The 26,736-nt window shown below is 45.7% G+C and overlaps 2 protein-coding genes across 2 annotated transcripts in view; one reads left to right on the forward strand and one right to left on the reverse strand.

Annotated features, from left to right (window-relative positions):
• The window catches only part of trappc9 (trafficking protein particle complex subunit 9), a 339,982-nt gene that overhangs the window by 12,992 nt on the left and 300,254 nt on the right, over positions 1 to 26,736 (reverse strand). The gene's annotated exons all lie outside the window — the stretch shown is intronic.
• Positions 2,956 to 8,352, forward strand: LOC308094740 (focadhesin-like; the record flags this gene model as incomplete). The annotated part of the gene is made up of 1 exon (XM_080441554.1): positions 2,956 to 8,352. One exon carries the CDS (start codon positions 2,956 to 2,958, stop codon positions 8,350 to 8,352), a length of 5,397 nt encoding a protein of 1,798 aa, XP_080297680.1.

The raw sequence follows: 26,736 nt of genomic DNA on the forward strand, positions 1-26,736 counted from the left end.
AGAGTAACAGATCAAAAAGGGTCCATTTTGACCCCTTGGTGTTCCCCCTGACCCGACATTGAGAAACAGTACAATTTACAATGTAGGCATTTAGCAGACACTCTTATCCAGAGCGATTTACAATAAGCAAGGTAAAACACATACATAGAAAGCAGAGAGACAGTGTAGTTGAGCCATGAGGCCCACAGGGCAGGAGGCTATCTCCTGTTTCTGTGGCAGCTTGATATACAAGTCTACACCCCTGAGTGCCAAGCAGGGAGGAATTGGGTCCCATTTCTAGAATCATTGGTATGACTCGGCCGGGGGTCAAACCCCGACCTCCCAATCTCAGGGTGGACACACTAACCGCAAGGCCACTGAACTGGCTAGACAGTGTTGTGCCTTAGAGTGGCCTTGGCTTAGAGAGAAAATAGGTAGTTTTGCCATGGCCTCCTATAAGAAACAAAGTAATTTTGTGGGTGAACACACACACACACACACACACACACACACACACACACACACACACACACACACACACACACACACACACACACACACACACACACACACACACACACACACACACACACACACACACACACACACACACACACACACACACACACACACAGCTGGCTGGCTTGGTGAAGTCTGACTCTGCAGAGGCAACAAGCGCTGCGGCAGGCAGGCAGCCGTCACCACAGCAACCAGAACTGTGCCCCCCCCCCCTCCCCACCGGGCCCCCCGGCGTGTGAGAGAGAGAGACGCCCCCAACCAAACCCACACCCCACCTCCCTGTGAAAAGACACACAGATCAAGCTATGGCTCCTGAGATGAAACGTGCCTCTCGATCTCTCTCTCTAGCTTGATTTTTAACGATTACATAATCGCAATTATCTGAGATCGTCGTCGGAATCGTTTACATCCGTCTTTATAAATGTGTCTGTTGAATGAATGCGACTATTTATGCTATTTTTGAACATTTTGTGTATAAAATGTTTAAATGCATGGCCTGTTTTGTCTTGGTTTGGTTATATTGTTATCGGTCATTGTCACTCATTTATTTTCTTATTTTTTTATTTGTCATATCTGCTCCGTGCAATTTTTGTTTATAAAGTCTAAAAGGCAAACAAACGCAATTTTGATTCATAATGGTTCCAATGCTCAATGCAAAAAACTAAATGATATTGTTAATCACAGTTATTTGTACGACCACCCCATGAAGCCTTGCATACATGTAGATTATTTTATGTTTGTCACATTCCTGATCCAATATTACATTTTTTGATGAATTGAAGTCAAAACTATCCTGAAAAATTATGTATAAACTTTCCAAGGAGGACTATACTGTACTGTGGAAGTTATAAGCAAATGTTTTAAATACAGTTTTGTTCTTGTTAAGCTAAAATATTGGCATATTCAATCAGGAATGCGACAAAAACAAAAAAAAGAATCTCCATGAATTGAAGGCTTCATGGCGTGGATAAATTATAGGGGAAAAAAGTCATTTTGGCAGTGAACAGTGGTAGAAGTACTGAGATGTTTTACTTAAGTAAAAGTATCAATTCCACAATGTAGAAATACAAGTAAAAGTTTGGTATTCAAAATTTACTCGAGTAAAAGTACAAAAGTATTGGCATCAAAACGTTTACTCATTACACAGAGTGTCCCATTTCATTTTGAAAATAGCAGATCTACAAGCTCACGACGCGTCGCATTGTGACGCGTTGTGAGCTTGTAGATTGGCTATTTTCATATAGCCAGTATATTTGCCATTTGCCAGTATATTTAGGGCCGAAGTGGTTAATGTATGTTTTCTAAATCTACAACGTAACTAGTAACTCAAGATTTCAAATAATTGTAGTGGAGTACAAGTACAATGTTTGTCTGTGAGGTGTAGTGGAGTAGAAGTAAACGTATAGAAGATTGGAAATAATCCAGTAAAGTAAAAACACCTCAAAATTGTACTCAAGTACAGTACTTGAGTAAATGTTACTTTACACCACTGGCGGTGAACTACCCTATTCCAAACGGCTGTCTATAGGGTTCATTAACATTCACACATTCCTCCATCATCCGTTAAACGCTAATCGCACCTTCGGCATGTGATGCTATGCAACACTCTGTGCCTCGACCACAAAACATCTCTTGAACGCACGAGCATGAAATGTGTATTATGCAAAGGAATGTAAATAATTCTAGTGATGATAGTTTTAAACGTGCGCTCCAGGGAACGTAGTTAATTTAAAACGTTATATATAAAACAGTGGTTCTCAACATGGGGTCTGGGGCCATGGGGTCCTTGAGGGGGTTGGATCCAAATGGACGCTTACGGGTCTGTAACTCTGAGAGTTAAATGAACACTGAGGATTTTACAGTGTAGATTGTGGTCCCAAAGATAAATGATAAAAAAAAAGGTTATTAAATGGCTAATCCATGCATATCAAACTGGGGGCCCTTGCTATTAAAAGGGTGAGAAACACCTCAGGTAGGCCACAACTATCTCTCCTCCAAATACTTTGAGTTCAGATTATCCATATATCCTGATGCATGCATCTCTCAGCACGACGGAGACCTTAAGTTGATGTGTGACAGCTACGTTCTGTACTGACGCTGACATTTTTCTTCCCAATTTAGTCAAGCCGGCTGCACCACGGTGGATATGAACCCATAACCTCCGTGATGGTGATGTCAGATAGTGTCAGACATCTCCATATATGGAGCGGCCTATGTCGGTTATGCCCAAATATGGGACTATGACGTCAGTCCTGGACGTGACGGTTATCTCTATATATGGAGTTTCTGGGAAGGGGAATCTCCCTTATATCTCCCAAATATGGAGTACATACAACACAGATATGTCATAGATGAACATCGTCATAGACTGACCACACCTCCTGGGACACACTTTTCCCTTTTTCGCTTGGCGTCGATAGTCTTCTGGGTTTGAGTCGGAAAAGAAACCAAGAAAGGATGAATGAGAGTCTGAAGGCACGTATCGACTTCCCCAACGCCATCATACAAGCCCAGGCTGTGAGAAGCCTCGTGGCCGCCGTACTAAAAGAAAAGGGTCAAAATGAAAGGATCTCCTCTCAGGGTGCAGCCGTGGAGGCTCTGTGGGAGCAGTGCTGCAGTGAGTGTGCTCCGGTGCGATCCCTCTGCTGCAATGCCCTGGTTGTGCTGGTGGAACAAGGCCACGCCGACCTCCAGCACATCCTCAGCAGCATCCTCAACCTCCTGCCCTCGGCCGGGAACGTCCAGGGGCTGATCGGGGTCATCGGCAGGCTGCTGCAGATGCAGGCGGAGCGGCAGAGAGACACCGGAGCCCCCTCCACCTGCCCGTACTCCATCAGAGCCAGTCCCCATCCGTACATCACGGCGCTGGACAACCGGGCGGACTGCTGGCCCAGCCTGCTGCAGGAAATCGACGACTACATCCGACAAGCTGTGGAGAGGGACGAGCCAGCTTACGTGGACATGCTGGCACCCTTCCTACGCTATGTGTACTGCCAGCCTCAGCAGCAAGCCCAGCATGCCCTCCTCCGCCACGGCCTCCTCAGGGTGCTACTGCCTGCCTGGCCGGGCAGCGGGTACGCAGGTGGAAAGAGCCTCTCGCAGGTTTCAGAGCGCCTGCTGCGCTGCCTCTACCAGATGGTTCCATACATGCAGGTGGACAGTGTGGAGGCAGTGGTGGAGCTTCATGGCTACCTGCAGACGCTGCTGCCCTTCGTGGTGAGGGCACGTGGCGAGAGCTGGCGGGGAGAACGAGCCCGCCTGGCCCTGCAGCTGCTTTGTGCGTGTCAGATCAGCCTGAAGTTGAACAGCGACTGCAGCCCCCTGGTCCGCCTGCTGCAGCAACTCCTACCCAGCTGCAAAGAGGACGTGCCGGCGGAGGAGCTGCTGACGGGATTGTCTCTTCTCTTACTGGAGGCGTCAGCACCTCAGCAGACCGGCCTGCTCGCACTGGCACTAAGTCTGGTCCCCGAGGAGGCAGAGCAGTGTCTCTGGGCCGCCCCCATCCTGGTGCTCCCCCTCCTACAGCTACAGGCCTGCTCCACCCTCACGGAGCCCCTGGCGGACCCCCGGACCCACAGCCGCAACCAAACCCTGGTCCACAGCCTGCTCCGCAGTGCCCAGAAGCCCACACACCAGAACACTCAGGTCGGTGTGGGGCTCCTCTCCCCTCTCAGTCCGTGGTACAACCAGGTACAGGTGGCCATACACGTGTTGCGGAGGGTGGTGGATGATGCATCCGCAGCCAGCGAGTGGCTCCTGTCAGTCACCTCGGCCCTGTCCTCCAGCCAGCGGCCCCCGAAGGCCCTCAGCCTCATCGTGGCCCATCTCATCATCAGCGGCCAGGCAGGTGTCTGTAAGCTGGCCCTTGACACAGCCCAGGCCATAGCGCTGGCGGACCCCTCCCAGGTACCATCTCTCCTGCCCGTTCTGTTGTTCAGACTGGGTAGGGAAAGCGACCCGGCCGTGTCCCATGCTGTGCTCTCCTCCCTGCCAAACTTTGGCACCCACAAGCGGTGTGTCCCCCAGGTGCTGCGCATTCTCCAGATGCTGGCTACCGACGCCAAGCTGAGGGCCTTGACGATGCGCCTCATGACCGCACTGTGGGTCAAACATGACCGCGTGTACCCGGAGCTTCAGCGTGTGCTGTTGGCCCAGCAGGAGAAGTGGAGCGTGGTGGTGGGGAGGGACACGCAGTGGGAACACATCCTGGCCAGGGCTGCCTGTATCAGGGATATCTGCACTGAGAGGCCATACCAGCATGGAGCGGACATGCTGGCGGCCATAACGCACACTCTGAACCAGTGCAACAAACCTGACCTCGCCAGCCCCGCTGCCCTGGCCCTACAAGGACTGCAGCAGCTCTGCCGGGCAGAGGTAGTGGACGTTGTCTCCACATGGAGGGCCCTGGGGCCCAAGCTGAGCTGTGATTCGAGGCCCCTGGTTGTTAAGGCTGTAGCCGAGCTCCTGGCCCTGGTGCCCCAGCTAACCGCTAAGAGCGAGGAGTACAAGAAACTGAGAGAGGAGGTGGTCAGCCTTCTCTGGAGCTACGCCCTAAGCAAAAAGTGTGAGGTGGCTAGCTGTGGCTACAGAGCACTGTCAGCGTGCCCTGATGTTTCACACACAGTGTTGCATCTCCCGGAGCCGGCCAGGCCGGTGGCAAAGCTTCCTGAAGACAAGGAGGAGGAGGATAAGCAGAAGGAAGACAAAGAGGAGGACCTGTCTGTCCCCGGTTCATCGTACGTGAAGCTCCTGACCCTCACCTCATCCCCTGTCCTACCAGCTTTGGAGGTATTCCTAACATCACTGGTGAGGCAGGAGATGGAACAGATGCCTCGTGGGGTGTACCACGCGGCCCTGAGAGGGGCAAACCTGCGTTCTGACCAGGGGAAAACGGTGGCAGGAATCCCGGCGTTCCTGCTGAAGATGTACGAGAAGAGCAAACAACCTGGACTCAAGCCCGGACTTGCAACCGGACTCCTTCTCACCTACGAGCTGCCCGTGCAGACCGACCGGGACGGCAGGCCAATCCCGCGCTTCCTCCTCAGCCGCAGCCGCAGCTACCAGCAGACACTGGCCGCCCTCATACATGAAGTGAACATTCAGCCGTCAGAGTGGCATGGTGTTCTCCTGCTGCCCCAGGCCTGGCGAGGCTTCATGGACAGAGCTTTTCATGCCGTCCTACAAGGTCGACGTGGCGAGCTTGAAATGCAGCGGAAGCAAGAAGGCAAGGAGAGCCCTGAGGATCTGCAGTACAAACACCACTGTGCTTGGCTTTGGGCCAGAGACCAGTTGACTGATGTCATGAAGTCCGCTGCAGAGGACAGTCCAGTGGTGCAGGGCAACTCCATCCTGGCCCTGAGTGGACTGGCTGCCGTCCTGGCCAAATACGAGAGCAACCTCCCGCTGGAAACAGATGGCAGTCTGGGGGTGGGACCGGAGATCGTCCCCACGTCCAGCTGGTTGTCCATGGTGTTGGACACCTTGCTGAGTGTCATCAGCAGCAGCTACAAATCCAGAGGACAAGTCTTTGCATGGTTCCAACATCGCTCCTACTCGGGCGAGAACACTGCGAGCCCCATCGCCCGCTCCTGCGCCGCCCTGGCACTGTCCTTGGTTGTGCCCATGCTGGTCAGCTGGCGCAGGGACAGTGTGGCAGAGGTGCTGGCCACGCTGCAGGCTGGCCTGCCCGGCAAACCCACCGCCGACAACTCCAAGGCTGTCCAGTTCCACTCAGGTCTGGCAATGGGCATGGTGCTGTCCAGTCTGCATCAGGAACGCCTCAGCCAGGTTTCGGCCCAGAAGGACGCTGACCTCCTCATGAGTTGTTTGGATAGTCTGGAGTCCTGCTCCTTCAACTCCAGCCTGGAATACAATGCGGGCTGCGTCCTGGGCTTGGGGCTGGTACTGGGGACCCTGTGCAGCAGCGGGCAGGCTGAACACAGGGGCCGCGTGGCCCTCACGCTGGACAAGCTGCTAGCCAGCCTACAGGACAGCAGTGGACAGGGACTCGTGCTACAGGAGACGTTGGCCTACTCTGTGGCGTGCGTGTCCGTGTCAGCCTTCAGAGGAGGCCTCCTTGACCCCACCAAGGCCGAGGGAGTTGTGAACACACTGCGCAGTGTGACCGAGGACAACCAGCAGATTGCAGGCTTCTCCCTGGCTCTGGGGTTGGTGGTCCATGGCATGGCTGCCTGTGGTCACGGGAAGGCGGAAGACTTCCAGCCTTGTCTACAGGCCGCTTGGATCAAGATCCTGCTGGCTGAGGGTTGTCCCAACATGCAGCGCCTGGCTGCCGTCAATGGCCTGGTTGCTCTGGTGGGATCCGAGAGCTACATAATGCAGCTGAAGACCGAAGCACAGCAGTCGACCCAGGAGCAAGGCAGGCTCAACGAGGTCATCAAGTCCTTAACACAAATCATAACGCTCTCAGGAGCCATTGGGCTGCAGTCCAACAGTGCCTGTCTGATGGGACATCTGCATTTAGCCCATATGACCTGCAGTCGTAGCCAAACAGCAGTTCCTCAGGACTTCGGTTACCTTTCGGAGAAGAGCGTTATGAGAGCTATCATCGACTATGTCGCAGAGGCAGGGAAGAAAGGTCCAGAATTTGCCCCACCAGGGGCGGTGAACACTGCCCTGGCGTCCCTGGCATCAGTGGGGGCCAGTTTCCAGTACCCACCAGTCAACTGGAGCGCCACCCTTTCACCTCTCATGAGGCTCAATTTCGGACAGGACACGCAGCATCAGTGCGCTGTGCTGGCGGCGAGCCAAGTTCAGACGTCCCAGAGTGCATCTCTCTTCCTGGGCTCATGGCTCTCCCCTCCCCTCGTCCACAGCCTTAGCTACAAGACGCGGGGCCACCTGTACGAGACTCTGGCCACATGGATGAGACACGTGGCAGAGGACAAGCTCCAGGTGTTCGTGGAGACCCTGGGCGTGCAGCACTTCCAGGAGGAGCTGCGGGGCCAGCGGCAGTCAGTCTGTGTGGCCCTCCTCAGGAGCCTGGAACAAGCCATGGCCCTGCCCGACCCACCCAGACACTGCTGGGCCATCCTCCGCTCCACTGTAGAGAAGATCTTCACCCTGCTGCCTGACCACATACTGGACAGCCATGTGGAACTGTGTGAAGGAATCGCCAAATGTCTGTCTGCGTTACCAGACGACGACGTGGGCCGGATCACACAGCTCACAGAGACCACCATGGAGAAGGGCTGCTTCGTTCTGACCTACCTCATCTCCCAGGGCAGAGTGCCCCTCCTGCGCCTTAACGATGTCATCGCCGCTGTGCTCCGCGGTTGGCCCAGCCGACGAGTGGGCCGGCTCCTCCTCCACACCTTCTACCAATGCCGTCTGGCCACCAGCCCCAACACAGGGGTCTCAGAGCGCATGGAGTGGTTACTGGGGTTGATGGGCCACATCCGAAACATCGTCTATGGTGCCACGACCGTTGAGTGCAACACCACACAGGCCACAGACTTCCTGCTCCAGGTGTTTGCCGGAGCGGTGGCCGCATGGGGGGACCACTCCATGCCTCTGCTCCTGGGCACGAGGGCCTGCGGAGAGGAGGCCCTCGCCGACACCTCCCTGTCCCTCTGTCTGCTGGGACTGTCTCACAGTCTCCCACGGCTGCTCTCTACTGAACCCTGGAGCGGCCAGTCTAACAAGATGGCCAAAACGTCTACCGTTCATGCGTGTGAGTCTCAGTTCATAGACTGGCTCTTCAGTATGGCAGAAAGCTCAGAGGGCTGTTTGTCAGCGACATCCATCACCTCAATCAGAGCTGCCCTGCTGGCCCTCAAGTCCTGTGCAGAGTTCAAGAAGAAGGCGGTGTGGACGAGAGCTTACGGCTGGTAGCCTGGTGAAACCACCACAACCTACAGTATTGCAGCCATTCCCAAACTCTGGGCCGTGAGGATATTGCAAGTACTGTACTGTATATCTCCATATCATTGGCAAAACACTAAGTTTTAATTATAATATAACATTAATAAAGAAAAATGTTGTCACAGGGAAATTGGCATTCCAGGGAAATTGAAAAGGGAGCGCTCGCTTTTAGGCGCGGGGCTTCGGCGCGAGGCAGGGCTTTTCGAGACAGGAGGCCGACCTGGCTTTTGTTGTTCCCCCGCACATAGCAACCAGGAAGCTACGCTAGGGGAACGCTGAACACGCGTTCACACACACACGTGATAATAGTTATTGTCCATGACGGAGGCGCGCCGACTCAGCAGAGCTTGAGGCCGAGGAGGCGCAGCGCGAGTGCCCGCGCCGACCGGCCGATGGTCTGCTAGTCGAATCAGCGCCGTCCGAGTTGTGAACCGATAGGGGGAGAATAGATCTTTTCATGGGTTACAGTCTATGGTTACTATCCAGTGTCCACGACGACACACATGTGTGTGTGTGCGTGTGTGCGTGTGCATGTGTGCACACATGCACACATGTGCATGCGTGTGGTATGCATTCATTGCCCTCTAGTGTTGGTTCTACAGAATTGCCTGGGTGGGTGGTAAAAACAAGTGCTCCTTTTTCAGTTTCCCTGGAATGCCAATTTCCCTGTAACATATATATATATATGGAAAAATATGACATGGTATTTGTTTTCTTTTAAACCTTGAAAAAGGAGTTTTCGTGTTAGTTCCATTGATCCAAGCAGGAACACAATCGATTGATTGATCATTAAAATAAACTGAAAATGGGCTGCTGTGTTAATTGGTCAGATGGGTGGGCCACGAATGCTTTCAAGATTTAAAAATGTCTAATTGCAACTTGCCCCGGTCCCCAGTGGGCACCGAAACGGGTCGTAGCACCGGGCACCACGAGGGGTTAATCCGCCCCTGCACGTAGCGATGCGTTGTGAGTTCGTAGATCGGCTATTTTCCCTCAAAGTACTTTAACACACTTGTATAGCCTGAAAGACCATACCAGTTACTATATAGTACATGCATGTCATTGTTGTCTACATCGGTCACATTGTTTAGGTAAACCGTGACCATTTTCCTGACATCCTAACTCAAATGATTTAGATATTTATGTTGTGGTCTTTTTCAATAAACATTACATGCCTGAAAAATAAAAGCTTCTCTCACCAGAGGCCAATGCTACCCACCACCATAGTCAACAAAAAGCATGAAAACAATTGACGTCTGTTTAGGTTTTCTAACTGTGGTATTAGTCTGCTCCTTTTACTGTCTTTGCAACCTTGCTTTACTGTTTTACGCATCTGATTTTACAATGCGAGGCATCTTTGCTGTAGGTAGTTCATCTTCCAATGAATCTCACCCCTGACTACTAAAACCAATAGCCTTAAAAAACAACAACAAAACTGGGAAACCTGTTTTAAAAATTAATCAAAACTAAACTGAAATTGAAAACAAAAAGTCAAAACAAAATAAAAAAAGTTAAACTAAAACTGTAAAAACCTTGCTCACAACGGTCACGATTATTTACCAAGGTGCAGCAGGCTCAGGGTGTGTTGTGTGATATCACAGGCAGGCATTAATAGAGAAGCATATCGTCACTGTCGGTTGGAAACCTCACATGTCCAAAACTGTTACTTTTCAGGATTCATATTCAAAAGCAGCAAATGTAGCAGATCTACAAGCTCAAAAACGTGTCGCTTCGTGCCGCGACACGAAGCATCACACTTTTGATACTTTTGTGTGATGCTGTAGAGTGATCAAGTAAGGCGTTAATTTACGGGGGGAAAATACACAAAAAGTTAGATTATGGAGATAAGAGGTTTCCGGCCGACAGAGACGATATCCAAGGGCAGATGACCATGTCACGAGGTTCTGAAACCTCGTGCCGCGCGGCCAGCGACCACATTAGCCAGGGGAGGAGGGTCATCATCGGTGAATGCTCCGATGGAGGCATAGCTGGCTGGTGGATGATGTGTGCTTTTAAAAGGTTGCGGTGTGCTGGGGTTGAGACTAAAAATAACCTGACAGCCTCTGACATCCCTGTAAGCCATCTGCCCCTTTTATAATTATCCCCATAACAACCACTCACTCCCATTTTCTGTTGTCTTTTCCCTCCGCGAACAGTTGCTTTTAACCCATGAAGACCTGGAACGCATCTGTGTCACTTTTTGATTTGAGCTGAAAAGCATGATTTTACACTTTGGCTATTCAAAAATAGCAGATATACAAGCTCATAGCGCGGCACCGAGTGCCGCGCTACGAGCTTGTAGATCTGCTATTTTAGAAAAATCGAGAACATGTGTGCAAATCTTTGAATATATATTCTTTAAAGCGAATATTTGTAACTCAAATCTTTGCTTCTGGGGCTCCCTGGAACAAAATATTTTGAGATGGTGGTCCGCGGCCAAATACATATCATTTTGGGGGTCCTTGACATGAAAAAGTTTGAGAACCACTAATATAGCAACATACGTTTAAAAAAAAAAAAATGTTAGGATTTAGAAGACATTTTGTAGAATTGGAAACCTCAGGCCTCAATGAGTTAAAGATTCCATCTGCTCTCGCCAAAGGACACAGAGGAGCCTGGAGGATTCCAGCTCCATTGTTTGTTTCTTGTGACTCATTTTTTCACTCGTGGTTGAATATGTAACAAATTCAACATTCATCACTCCGGCCCAATTGGCCTATTTGTTTTATTTATTCTTTTTTTTTGGGGTTCATTTTGGCATGTTATGTGGCAGCATATGCAGTGTAATAGATTGTAAATCCTGATGGCAGTAAAAAAAAAGGGGGGGGGAAATAGGCATAACTTGGCAGTGTCTCATTGCGGCGTCTTAATAAATGGTCTGAGTAATCGCTGTCCATCTGTGCCTCTCTAACAAGTTGAACACCAACTGGGTGTAATTATGCTGCCGTTCAACGGGACATGTTTAAGACTTTCCAGCCTACAAAGCTGTACTGTAATTTCAATAACAAATCATTAATAGCAGCTCCCCGCGTGGCAGAAACCTTTCCAGGTGTCAGGAACAGTTTATTATGAAGCGGCCTGGCTTATGTACGGCAGGCTTTCTAGTTCAGTGATTCTCAACCTGCCTTGAATTTCAAGGACTCCCTAGTTTGATATGCATTAGACCACAGAGACCCATTTTTAGATTTGTTCTTTTTTTTTTTTGGGCGGTGAAACCGCCCCTATAAGTGAGATTTGGAAAAATGTACATTCTCCTGCGCTGTGATCTGGGCCCAGGAAATTAGTAGAATTATCCTGCGCTGTGATTGGCCAATCACAGTCTATTCAGGACTGTGATTTGCCAGTGTCACATGACACATGTGCATAGCCCTATATAAGCAACCATAACTTGAAAAAAACCAAATATTTGTTTTTTTCAAGTTATGGTTTCGTCCATCATAAAGAGTGTTTCAATAAATGTATTTATCTTTTGTACATGATTGGTTGACTCCATTCAGTATTGTGATTAGCTAGCAAGACACCGCCCACTTCACACAGGGTGTGATTTTTTTATCTACAATCTACACTGTAAAAACCCCAACTCTGAGAGTGTACAAACGGAACCAAATGGACCCGTATACGGGTCATTTGTACACTCTCAGACTCACAGGCCTGTAAACGTCCATTTGGACGACCTGAAAGCAATTTCAGCCGAGCTGATGTGCACATCATGAGAGCCGTAGTCGTAATGCTATACGCGTCCCAAATACCAAGGAAAAAGGGTGCCTTTCCAACCAGTCAGGGGAGGCGAGCAGGGGCCCGGATTTCTTGACATAATAGCCAGTGACAATGGATTTATTTTTTTTCGTTTTCCCTGTCCATTTTCTCTCTCTCTCTCTCTCTCTCTCTCTACTGCTCTTCAACAAAAGGAGAGGAGTGACAGCGGCACACTCTCTCGGTGTCTCGCCGTCGTCACGGTAACGTTCAGGGTCAGCAGAGTGTAGCGTCCTTAACCCTACACTTAGAGATTTGCTCAGCTCGGGCTCTGGAAAGCCAGTGGATTGTTGAGCAGCACGCTTTGGTTAAAAGCCTGTAGAATAAAGTATAGCCGATCTACAGGCTTGCGACGCCTTGCATCCACGACGCATTGTGAGCTTGGTTTGTAGGTCTGGTATTTTTGGCACGCAACGCCATCATACGTATGGGGTGAGCAGACGTCCCGGCTTGGCTGGGATCGTCCTGATTTCAAGCTGTGTGTCTCACAGAGTCCCGACAAATATCTCTAAAATGGTCCCGGAATTAAAATAATAATAGTTGTTTACTTGTTTTCAACGGTTGCATAGACATTTATCATGTTCTGTTCATGTAAACATGCTCACCTACAGTACGTAACCAATCAGATGCATTGCGTGTCTGAATTCAACGCTGATGTTTGTCAATCAGTCGTTGCCTGTATGCTACACCTATGGTGCGTATACACGTGCGCGTGCATGAACGTGCATGAATGGACGCGTGTGTGCATGACGAACGTGCACATTGATTCAAGGGTCCCGGTTTGAGGGGCTGAATATGGTCACCCTCATACGAGATATGGTGTGTAGAATGCTCACATACATACATACATCAGTGGTGTAAAGTACATGTACTCAAGTACTGTTAAGTACAATTTTCAATACACTACATCTCAGAGGCAAATGTTGTACTTTTACTCTTACAAACCATACATTAGCCACTTCAGTCTTATACATTTGAAAATAGCACATAGCAAAAGATTTGTATGCATTTTGAAGACATTCTGCAAAATGAATACTTTTTACTTTTGGTACTTTAAGTATATTTTGATGCCAAAACTTTTGTACTTTTACTCGCGTGCATTTTGAATAACAGACTTTTATTTTTTTAATTATTTTTATTATTGATACTTTTAATTAAGTAAAACGTTTTTCCACCACTGCTCTTATTAATGAGGCCTTTGCCTGCAAGATATGTACAGTAACAACAGGTGTCCGTACTGTTTTAGCCTTTTTGGCTGTGGAAGACTTCAGCGGAGATGGCCCGAGATCGTCTGAGACGGGGGGAAAGGGAGCGCTCATTTTGTGTTGCGTGATAACCTATTACGTCCCCCAGCTCAGACCGCGCCGCTTATCAGTTACAATGTAGCCATTTAGCAGACTCTCTTATCCACAGTGACAAGTGCGAGATTGGAATAAACAGAATAAACATGAACCCTACTCCACAAACAACAGGGTAAATAGTCGAGTGACAACAAGTAATGCGCAGAGAGTGAAATGTAGTGCCTCAAAATAAACTTGGGAGACCAGGTAAACAATGAACCCTGGAATCTGTCTAGACCGAATGTTATCTAATTAACGCTCCTGACATTTTGTGGGGAAGAAAAATCTGAATAACAAAAAATCATGAGAACAAGGGACCAAGATACATTGTCCAATACTGTATCTACATAGTATACCTACAGTATAGCATCTATTGAGAAAAGGTGAAAGGAATCACCATACAATATCGGCTCAATGTGTGGCTGCTGAGTCAGCCATCACAGTATACCTATAGCATCCTTTGAGAAAAGGTGAAAAGAAGGGATACAAAGGAGAGAGGAGTGCTAGGGGTGGGGGGGTGATGTGGAGTCTGAAAAGGTGAGTCTTCAGACTGCGGTAGAAGATGGGGAGTGAGTCTGCAGTTCTGACTGTAAGAAAGAGTTTATTCCACAGCTTGGGAGCCAGGAGGGAGATGAGTCTATAGGTCTAGGACGTGTGGAGCATTGTTCAGGGTGTTTGTTTTTGTGTGGGTTCCCAAACCTTTCAGGCCGTGACCCCCCGAAATAATCATATTTGAACTGGGGACCCCCCCCCCCCAGCCTGACAAGCACTTGGAATGTAGGATTTGAGACTTTTAGTTTGACTCGGTTCCACAGATAAATATTGTGAAAATAGCCGAACTACAAGCTCACAGCGCCTCGCGATGCGAGGCGCTGTGAGCTTGTAGATCATCTATTTTCAAATGTTTCGCCTCTTTCTTAGGTAATATTTGACAATTTGGCCAATGTTTGATTATTCTTTATCGTATAGTTTCTTGGTTACTTTTGACGTAGTAATGGTCTTATTATTAGTCTTTTTCATTTTAGAGGTATTGAAAAGGTCTTAAATTGTCACTTTAGAAATGTGCAGAACCTGTATAAACTTATACTGTATGTTGGTTAGGACTTATAGATCGGCTATTTTCACTATTTGTGAAAGCAGGGCGCAAATTAGGTTCTAAGAACCTTATCTGAAACCGAGCCGACAGCGTATAGAAACAAATCCCGTAAATGTGAAATAGGCTACGTTTACTTGGTTCTTGTAGTCAAAAAGAGACCCATTGTGAGTGGGACGGTTTGTAGGGTTGGATGAGTATATTGTTTAGACTGATGCTAGATTCTGGGTTTACCATTGATCCTAGTTTCCTGAGGCACATACGCTGTCTCTCTGCATTTGTTTACCTTGCTTTTACAGTAAGTCGCTCTGGATAGGAGCATCTGCTAAACGCCTAAATTGTAAATTGCAATCATGTCCTGAGGGTAAGGGGAGTGCTGTGCCTTCGATTGCCCTGAAGGCCACCATGGGGGGTGGGGGGGGGGCTTTGATTGTACAAGGCCATGGGCTATTCGGCGCGGGTGCTCGCTTGCCTGGCGGCTTGCACAGGCACGGGCCTCACAAGCCTCGAGGTCTCACCATCGAAGCGCCTGCATTATTGTCAAGTGACTTAAAAAATGGTGTGAATTTCTTGTAAAACACTGCACGTATAGTATGATGGACCTTGACTTAATAACAAAAACAATGCTATCCTTGGAAAAACAATATAGCCGACGGTCGGGGATAAGGAAGAGCACTCTGGATACCGTTGCTGTCGGGTGGAAACCTTGTCCAAAACCTTTCCTTTTTTATTATTATCTTAAAAACACTTTAAAATTGTGAAAATAGCAGATCTACAACTACTTGTGAGGTTTCTGCCCGAAAGCAACGATCTCAGGGAGGAAATCCCAGCAGGAAAGTTCCCAGAAGAGAAGATTTGCGTAAACAAAATGAATGATTATTCAAACTATTTCAAACTACTTTCACAAAGTGACACCCTGTGAGCTTTTGATCTGCTGTTTTTGAATAAATCAAGTAAAGTGGTTAAAAGTGGTTAAAATGATTGTGATGCTATATTAACTACTTTAGCTGGTGACCCCCTGGACCCCCCTCCATGGACCCCACTTTGAGAACAAGTGACATAGTATACTTTCCGCCACTGGCATTAATGAACAAGGTTTAACCCATTAAATCCGGGAACACATCTTCGTCATTTTAGATTTCTTTGGCGACAAGCTCATAGCGGGGCACTGAGTGCCGCGCTATGAGCTTGTAGATCTGCTATTTTTGAAAAATCATGAACATTTTTGCAAATCGTTGAATATATATATATTTTTAAGCGAACATTTGTAACTGTCAAATGTCTCAACAAATGTCTTCATTTTTCTGAAGTGGTGCTCAAACTTTTTTCTTGTCAAGGACCCCCAAAATGATATGTTTTTGGCCGCCGATCCGCATCAAAATATGTTGTTCCAGGGACCCCCCAGAAGCAAAGATTTGAGTTAAAAATGTTGTTTAAGGAAGAAAAAAATAATATTCAAAGATTTGCTCAAAAATGGCCAAAGTATAAAAATAATGGTTATACCAAAAAATCTAAAATGACACAGTATGCGTTTCCGGATTGAATGGGATAAATGGAGAGTGACATGAGAGGGGAACAAAGTCCGAGAGGAGGATTAAATATGTGCGCAGCAGGAAGTCCCAAAGGCAAGATCAGCATCCCAGCAGGGTTCCATTACAGCAGAATGGCACCAACCTCAGCACCTCATCTCCTGTCCTTCTTTACAATACTACTGCTTCCCAACCTTTTCTGTGATCAGGGCCCACTTGAAACGCTATAAACATCACGACACGTTTTGAGCTTGTAGATCTAAAAAAAAATTGTTTTTGCTATTTTGGCATTTGAATCTTGAAAAAGTTACGAGATATGAGGTTTTTCCGCCCGACATCAACGAAATACACTATTGCATTGGTTCTCAAGGTGGGGTTTCGGAGACCCCCAGGGCTGTCCTTGGAGGGGTTCCAGGGGGTCCCCATGCAAAATGTGTTAATACAGCATCACAATCATTTTAAACACTTCATCCATCTATACCTTGGTTATTCAAAAATAGCAGATCTACAAGCTCACAGCGGATCACTTCATGCCGCGCTGAGAGCTTGCATATCTGCTATTCTTGAAAATATTTGAAAAATATCGAAAATGTTTGGAAAACTTAGAATTCTTTTTTTTAACATAAATCTTCTCTTCTGGGGGTCCCTGGCAAAGAATAATTTTCAGATGGGGGTCCGGCGGCCAAATAAATATCAATTTGGTGGTCCTTGACATGAAAAAAGTTTGAGAAGCACTGGCACTATTGTGTTCATACCGCAGCAGGTTGAATTGACATGGTCTCGACTCCAGGCCTGCTTCCAAATCAATCCCTGGCCCCAAGGTTAGAGCTGAATTAATGTGAGGATTATATGCTCACCATGCTGTTTATGACTCCTGATGGGATTTGGAACCAAAGCCATTGATCGACTGGGATATCGTCACTGTCGGGCAGAAACCTTGTATCTTCCTTTGTTTGTTTGTTTTGTTTTTTTAATCTCCTTTTTATGTTGTTGATTGATCATTAATCCATTAACACATTGAGTGCCAATCGCGTAGATCTACGCGAACCTATTTAAAGCCGCCACGTGCCAATCGCGTAGATCTACGCGAACCGGTGCTTTTTCATTTAAAAAAAAAAAAAAAGGCTTTTTTAAATTTTTGGTACGGCACATTTCATTGTAGCACCACCAGAAACGGAATTATTTGGGATCCGGTTTTGCCGATCCCGTCGGCCCCCATTCTAATGACGAAACTGAAACTCCATTTCTCCTTGCATATAACTGTTTAACGTAAACCGTTCTAACTACAACATGGATGCCCCGTTTGACACGTGGTCTTCACTGGTAGAAGCAGGGAGATCTCCGCGATGTTTACAAACAGTGCACAGCTCAATCTTAGGGATTTTAACAAGGTCTATGGCGACGTGAAAAAAACAAAAAAACAACAATAACACGTTGGCACTGGTGAGTACATTATGAGATTAACGTCTGGCATGGAATGTGTTAAGAACGGGAAAAAATTATGTATTCAAAATTCTTTAAACAAAAATAGTAAATCTATGTAACTTAATCTTTGCTTCTGGGGATTCTAAAAATGTCTTCTAAATCCTAAGAGTTTTTTTTTTTTAATGTTGCTATAATCAGTGGTCCTCAAACTTTTTCATGTCAAGGGCCCCCAAAATGATATCTATTTGGCCTCGGACCCCCATCTCAAAATATGTTGTTCTAGGGACCCCGCCAGGAGCAAAGTTTTGAGCTTGTATATCTGCTATTTTTGAATAGCCAAAGTATAAAATAATGGTTAAAGTGGTTACACAGATGCGTTCCAGGTTTTAATCAGTTAAAGATGAGCTTGTGGCTAAATAATAGCATACATTGGATCCACTGGAACACTTTCCCCCCCATTTCCTATAAAACAGTGACAATATACTGTAGCATTAGGTGTTGAATGTTTTTAAATGGACCACAATGGAAACACAATTTGGCTTTTTTTTGGGTGATTTTATCCATTTTGGTCCTTTTAGTGGTTGTGTACCTTTTAAATGATGCCAATAAAAAAAACATTCCAATTCAAAGCATGGGGGATAGCTCATTACTACGCTTCATTTTCTACACTTTATTCCTTCATGATATCGCAAAGAGTCAACAGGGGGGGAAAGGAGGCAGGTTGGCAGTTGTTTAATAGCATGATGATCAGTCACCAGGGCGTATTACAGCCCGGCGTGTCATCAGCCCGTCCATTAGCTCTCTTATTAAGCCCGATACGTACTTTACCTACGAGCTCACAGCGCGCTGCGTCCGATCCGCTTTGTGAGCTTGTCGGGTGGCTAATTTCCGGCGTGCGGCACCCCCCGTTGTGCGACAGAGCACGACCCATTAAAACCAGATCATTTCAAATTAAATCTGTGTCATTTTAGATTTTAGCTATTATATAGATAGCAGTTTTTCAGAAAACCTTTAGGATTTAGTGGTTTAGAACAGTGGTTCTCAAAAATTGCGGATATACAAGCTCACAGTGCGTCACTTCGTGCCGCGCTGAAAGCTTATGTACATCTGCTATTTTAGAAAATGTTTGAAAAATCTTGAAAGTGTTTTTTTTTTTTCAACACAAATCTTCTCTCATGGGGGTCCCTGGCACAAAACAGTTTGAGAACTACTGATTTAGAAGGCATTTGTAGAATCGTCCTCAGGTCTTAATGGGATAAATTAGGCTTCCTACAGTACAGCAGTGATGGGAACGTGGAACACGTCACATCATGTAATGAGAACACACAATGCTGGAGGGATGAATGGGGAGTAGAGGAGTAGAGGAGTAGGGAGTAGTACAGCCTGTCAGTCCTGAGTATTACTGGGAAATTAGTGTTGAGAGAGAGAGAGAGAGAGAGAGAAGAGCAAACTTAATGACATAACGGCACATAACTGGAGGAGCCGGCGTAATAATCTGTGCAATTTCCACTGTATCTGTCAGCCTCACATCATATTCACTGACGATAGTCTGTACAGTACATGTACATCCACTATATTGCTGCTGATAGGTTGTACGTTTATATTTAACGTACGCCTGTATTTATTATCTATTAAAAGGTTCATTCACTACGCTAAGGCAGTCATTCCAAGTGCAGATGGCCAGGCCAGATTTAAATCTTTTATATGATGATCTCTCTATTTATCTATCTGTCTGTCTGTCTGTCTAACAATTATCAGAGAGTGTACAAATGTCGTCCCTTACATGTCCATTTGGTTACATGTGTACACTGTCTGAGGTACAAATGATTAACCCATTAAGAACTGAGTCCGATTCTAAAAAAATATTTAAATATTTTAAAAAATAAAATATCTCAAAATCTGTTGTTCCAGAGATCCCCAGAAGCAAAGATTTGAGTTTCAAACGTTCGCTTAAAAAATATGTACATATTCAAAGATTTGCACAAATTTTCACGATTTAAAAAAAATAGCAGATATCTGCTATTTTTGAATAACCCCAAAGAAATCTTAAAAATGACACAGAGCTGCGGTCTAAATAGATTAATTAACACTCAGGATTTAAATGTATTTTACTTCATAATGGGGGAAGAATGACTGAAGTGTTTGTATCTTTGCACCGCCGTGGATGTCTGTCTGTCTGTCCTGAATGAATGAACTATATGATTGTCAGATATAATAGGTGGGGAACAGTGAGATCACTTTATGATTTGCCACCAGCAGACGACTGATGCAAGGCAATGGAAACCACAATTCGTTATTATCCTGCTGCTTCCCAAGCCACTGCGAGATAAAAATAAATAAATCGATGCCTATGCTATCAGAAGGAGAGGGATTAGATTAAAAAAGCTGTGGCCATTTGGACGGGGGTTCTCTAGAAAGGATCTGCCATAAAATGGACTTGGACTAAGCCTGGTGTTTACTCAAAATCAATTGGCCGTGCAAGGAGGCTTATGACTCGATATGGCAAGTGGATCAACTGATCAGTGCCATACCCGTCTATCAACTTACTGGATGCATGAAAGATGCAGATATCACAGCAATTTAACCCATTGAGACCTGAAGCCGAGTCTACAAATGTCCTCTAAATCCCAACAGTTTTCTGAAAAAATTATGTTTCTATGTCAGTGGTGCTCAAACATTTTCATGTCAATGACCCCCAAAATTGCATGTTTTTGGCCGCCAACTCCCATCTCAAAATATTTTGTTCCAGGGACCCCTAGAAGCAGAGATTTGAGTTAAAATGTTCGCTTTAAAAGAATATATACTATATTCATAGATTTGCACACATTTTCACAATTTTTCAAAAATAGCAGATCTACAAGCTCGTAGCTATGAGCCAACATGTAAAATAATGCTTTTTAGCTCAAATCTAAAAATAACACAAGATGCGTTCCCGGTCGTAATGGGTTAAGCTGCAATCCTGGAACTTGTTTTAATGAATGAAATGTGGATTTTAACCAATCCGTATGGTCGAGTATGTTAATACGATAGAACTAGGACATCTGCAGTGGTGGAGAAATGGGGGGAATTCAGACCCTGGTGTCGGATAGGACACCTACTGGTTGTCAAGTAGTACTGCCTGAAGCTCATAAGTGTAATATCTCCCATGGCCAAGCGGAAGAGTTTTTGGGCGGTGAAACCGCCCCTATAAGTGAGGTTTGGATATTTGTACAATTATCCTGCGCTGTGATTGGCCAAAAAGTACCCCGCCTAACCCTGCACCGTGATTGGCCAATCACAGTCTATTCAGGACTGTGATTGGCCAGTGTCACATGACACATGTGCATAGCCCTATATAAGAAACCATAACTTTAAAAAAAACATAAGCTTGTTTTTTTATGTTATCTTCTCTAAGTTATGGTTTCGTCCATCATAAAGAGTGTTTCAATAAATGTATTTATTTTTTGTACATGATTGGTTGACTCCATTGTCCATTCAGTATTGTGATTAGCTAGCAAGACACCGCCCACTTCAACATTTTTATTTTATATACAGTATTATTGTGCACTGCAGTTACACTGTCAAGCACCTACTGTAGGCTACAATAAGACAGTGCCGTGGCATTAGTCCGATGGTCCATTGTTCCGAAGTGCGATCGGTCCGACGGCGCACATTATATAACTCGGCCTAACCTCACAAAAATAGATGCCTAACCCTAGCTCTGGTCCGTAGTGTTAGAAGGAGTTCTCCTTAACGCTATGTTACTTTTCAGCCATATTGCTCACATTCCCCCGGTAGTGCAGCCTCTCGACTGTAGTTTAAAAAAAAAAAACACTTTGGGGTTAAGTTAACTAACATGGGTTAAGACATGTTAGTTCACTTTTCACTTTGACTACGGCTACAGTAACATGGAGGGCCCTCAAAATGGCGAGGTGCGGCTGCCATGCCAAACAACTGGAAAAAAGTCACAGTCAAGCACACTCCAAAAAAGTACGCGCCCCTGTTGTCAGGGTATTACCTCAGTTCATTCACCCTGCCTGCATATTACCACAATTTACAATAATCTACAAACAAACAACATTACAGGTCTAATCAGCTCATTTACAGCCACTTGTCCTCCATTAAAGGAGCAGTGGTGGGTGCCCATGGGTTTAGGATTGATTGCGGAGAATGAATTAAGACAAATCAGAGGTAGAGAAAGGCATTCTTCTCGCAAATAATTAAGGTGCATTCTGGTCTGTTAACATCCTTACAAGCTAGTAGCTCTATTACGTCCAATGCAGTTCAACTACTCATACATATTCCACCAGAGGGGCGAGTGGTGGACTATTATAGCTTTACCATTGCCAAGGTCACATTCTGAGATGAGGGCTGTATTCTATAGGGCAATTACATTATGGAACAGTCTTCCTTGTGATGTCCGTGGCATCAAAGCAAAGGCTTGTTTTAAAAGGAAATTGTGACTGTATGTATACTCAGGACATTTTAATAATATCTTAGATTAAATGATAGTTTGATGGTTGGTGTGCCTTAATGGTCTAATGCATTTTAAATTGGTTACATTCCCTTTGTTCTTTTTTTTCTCCTTTTAAAATCGAATTTCTTTTGCAAGTAGTGACTTTTTTTTTGCTTTGTTTGTGTGTAATACATTGAGGATGTCATATTCTCTTTTTTGTATATTTGTAATGGTTAATGTATTTTGTTGTCTTGGACTCCAGGAAGACTAGCTGCCGTTCAGGCTACTGCCAGTGATTCCAGAATTCTACATTTACTTGAGTAAAAGTACAAACGTATTGGCATAGAAATATACTTAAAGTAACAAAAGTAAAAGTATTCATTATGCTGAATATCCCATTTCACTGGTTACAAATGTATAAAACATATAAAACGTAGCTTGTAGATCAGCTATTTTCAAATAGCCAAAGTTTAAATAGGGCTGAAGTGGTTAATGTGTGTTTTGTAATAATAATCCAAATCAAAAAAAGAACTAGTAACTAAAGTTTTCAAATAATTGTAGTGGAGTAAAAAGTACAATATTTGCCTCTGAGATGTAGTGGAGTAGAAGTAAAGTACTGAAAATTGGAAATACTCCAGTCAAGTAAAAATTCCTGAAAAGTGTACTTAAGTACAGTACTTGAGTAAATGTAAATGTGCATAACGTGGTACGGTATAGTGAGAGTAGGAGATTCAGTATAGGAGACTCAGTAGTGACCGATGACTCAGTGACCGATGACTCCTACTATCTTTGAGTGTCTTTGAGACTCTTTGAGTCTCCTACCGGAGAGTCCGCCGGTCATCAAATTATTGTTTCAGGAATGCAGAAAATAGCCGATCGAGCTTGTCCATTGGCTGTTTTCCGCAAAAGCTTCCCTCACAATAACAGAAAATACTCTCGTATAGAGCCCTGAGGGACTCCGCTGAACCATATGGGGTTTAAGTGGATTAAGCCACTGGTCCATGTGTGAGCTGAGGAGATGGAACCCAAGAGATGATGATGATGATGATAAAACATGGGTGTTTTCATCCAGCACAAAGCAGCGAGGCATTAGAAGGCAGATCTCTGCTAATTACACATAGATAGAAAATAATTACAGCGTTCAACCACAGGGCAGACTTAAAAGAAAAAGGGATGGCGATGGTAAAGGAACAACAGCTGCCGCATCCGGTCTAATGTGACGACCCTAACAGCTTGCTGATTTAAAGCCATGGACATTCTGGTGGCTTGACCGCTGATGTGTGGGAAGACAATGTTATCATGACTCAGAGAGGGCACTTTTACATCTGGATTAACATAAAGGTTAAGCAGCCGAATACTGTGCCCCCGCCTGGTGTAGAGGCCCACAAGGTTGATGCTGTCATTAATAACGCTCTCCTGATCATAACCCGTTGCCTGAATTGCCTCCTTCGGCCTCCGACGACAGGCTGCTGCTAACCTCGCCCTGGCAAGGAAAGCCCAGCAACACGACTGGCATATCCTGTATGGCACTACAATAACCCATTAAGACCTGAGGCGATTCTTAAAAATGTTTTCTAAATCCTAACAGTTTTTTGAAAAAAATAGCAGATCTACAAGCTCATAGCGCGGCACTCGGTGCCGCGCTATGAGCTTGTGTATCTGCTATTTTTGAATAGCCAAAGAGATCTAAAGCGACACAGATGCGTTCCAAGTCTTAATGGGATAAGGCATCACCTCCATGTAGACGCAGGTACCGCCAGCCCTACAATAAGGCGGCAGAAGAGATCCTTAGTTCTATCAGTGAGGACCTATAGTCTACAAACACATGGCTGGCGTCACCCTGGAAGTATAGGAGTGGGAGTCGGCCAGGGCCACACGTATCCACCGCTATACATTTGGGTGTCGGTGTCAAAGGGGAAGATCTGCCACGCCGGCAATGGACCCTGTCGAACCGCCGGGGTATCGGTGGTCCGCTGCTCCATCGGAGGCCGGCCTCTTTGATGTGGGACCTGAGACAATTGGCGTGGCTGCGCGACACTATAGCTGGACATCTAATGATAATACACCAAAGAAGAAGAACGTACAGACATAACATCTGATCTCTTCACACTTTCCTTTACTTTTCCTGATCTTTCCCTGTACAGTACCCCCCCCCCCCCCCCCATTGTCGTACCTGATTTGCCAGGTGTGAAATGAGGCCAAGTCGCACCTGGCACCATTTCAGTTACAGACCTGTAAGGGTCCATTTGGTTCCATTTGTACACTCTCAGTGTTGCAGACCGGTAAGGCTCCATTTGGTTCCATTTGAACACTCTCAGAGTTGCAGACCGGTAAGTGTCCATTTGGTTCCATGTGTATACTCTCAGTGTTACAGACCTGTAAGGGTACATTAATCTGGTTCCTAAACCTAACTATCAATAATTTAGCTGGGGACCGCCTCTGGAACCTCCACAAGGACCCCTCGGACCGGAATCGCACTTTGAGAACCATTGACTTTATATGCAAGATCGATTTTCCAAAGATGAGGTCACATTACCTCATTTCAAATTCAAGCAGTTTGTGGCTGGTGAGTGCACAAAAGACTGTTACAAAATAATAATCAGAAAATGGGGCTGTTATTATCGCTGGGAAGCCTCTTTTCAGCCTCTGTGTCACACTATCCATAATCTCCACTCACTTCCCCCACTCCTTGTCAATAGAGCAACAGCCTCTTGAGGACAGTGCACAATTATCGGCTCTTTACTTTGGAGTTTTGAGAGAGCAGAGAGAGAGTGCGAGAGTGCAAGAGAGAGCGAGAGAGAGAGAGAGAGAGAGAGGCGTGCCGTGCACTCACAGAGACAGAAAGAGACAGAGAGAAAGAGACAGAGTAGAGAGAGACAAGAGAGAGAGTTGTTAGTGTCCACAAATATTGACTGCTCAGTCCACAATCACGGCGATAGCATGGATTCTATTTGGAAGCAGCAAATTGCCCGTCACCCATAACAAGTCCCAATGCAGTGTTAACCCGTTAAGACCGGAAACGCATCTGTCATTTTAGATTTTGAACCACTATTAAAAAATAGCAGATCTACAAGCTCATAGCGCTGCACCGAGTGCCGCGCTACGAGCTTGTAGATCTGCTATTTTCTTAAAAAATCATGAAAATGTGTGCAATTCTTTGAATATGTATTTTTTAAAGCAAACATTTGTAACTCAAATCTTTGCTTCTGGGGGTTCTACAAATGTCTTCTAAATCATAACAGTTTTTTGAAAAAGCTTATGTTGGTATAATCAGTGGTTCTCAAACTATTTCATGTCAAGGACCACCCAAAATGATATGTATTTGGCTGTGGACCCCCATCTGAAAATAATGTTGTTCCAGGGACCCCCCAGAAGCAAAGTTTTGAGTTACAAATGTTCGCTTAAAAAAATACATGCATTCAAAGATTTTCAAAAGAATTGCAGTTCTACAAGCTTGAACTATGAGCTTGTAGATCTGCTATTTTTTTAATAGCCAAAGTATAAAATAATGGTTAAAGTGGTTACACAAGATGCGTTCCCGGTTGGAATGGGTTAATGATCAAGACTGTCTGCCCCTCCCTCCTTCCCTGCCTCTTCACTTCACTAATGCCATCCGGCCTCTCCTCCACAGCTCTGTGCTGGGAGAGATATCTCCTCACACACAAGACTTACAATGCTTTTCCCATGATATGCAGCCTCTTCCCCGGCTCTCATTTCATGCCTGTTCAGGGAAGAAACCTTGTATCTCCCCATATTTCAACTTATGATTTTCTTTTTTCTTTTTTAATTAAAGGAGAAATCCGGACATTTTAAGTGTTATCTTTGATGTGTATTTACTCACTCACCGAGTTATGAAGTGGCGTTGAGTTTTTCCAGCGATTCCCCTGTCTGTGAGTCTGGTCGCCCCCCACCATTGGCATAGTGGGAGGCGCGTGTCTTAGTGAAAATCGCCTAATTCCACAGCTCCAAACTTCTTTTTTTTTCCACAAATCCTCCTCATGGTGTCTCCTGATACTTTCACATGCACTGTTTATCACTCACGAGCTGGCGTTCATGGTCAGCGACGTGAATGTTTTCCTCTCGCGTGAAATCTCGCGTCTCGCGAGATTTCCCGAGGAGCGCAGTGAGCCGAGGACGGGAAATCTCGCGAGAAAAAGAAGTTTGGAGCTGTGGAATTAGGCGATTTTCACTAAGACACGCGCCTCCCACTATGCCAATGGTGGGGGGCGACCAGACTCACAGACAGGGGAATCGCTGGAAAAACTCAACGCCACTTCATAACTCGGTGAGTGAGTAACTACACATCAAAGATAACACTTAAAATGTCCAGATTTCTCCTTTAAGTTTTTGCTGTTATTGAACATTTTAGAAAAGTTCTTCCAAAAGCTAAGATTTGAGTTAAAAAAAAAATTGCTTAAAAAAAATACTCAAAAGATTTGCACAAAATGTTCAAGACTTTTCAAAAAACAGCAGATCTACAAGCTCATAGGGCGGTACGAAGTGACGCGCTATGAGCTTGCAGATCTGCTATTTTTGAAGAGCCAAAGTATAACATGTGGTCAAAGTGGTAAACATTATTGTAACACAATATCAACTAATTTGAAAGTGGTTAAGTGTGTCTGTTGTATTTTTTAAATAAATAAATATTGAACCAATGAAAAGTATCAACAAGAGCTTGAGTGACAAAATAATAACTATCGATCAATCAGAACACAGGTTATTTTTTTCGCCCCCCCCCCCCCCCCCCACCCATTCCCTGAAAAGCAACGTTTTGGCCGT

Source organism: Gymnoscopelus braueri, assembly GCF_963280865.1.
Source record: "Gymnoscopelus braueri genome assembly, chromosome: 11".
NCBI lineage: Eukaryota > Metazoa > Chordata > Actinopteri > Myctophiformes > Myctophidae > Gymnoscopelus > Gymnoscopelus braueri.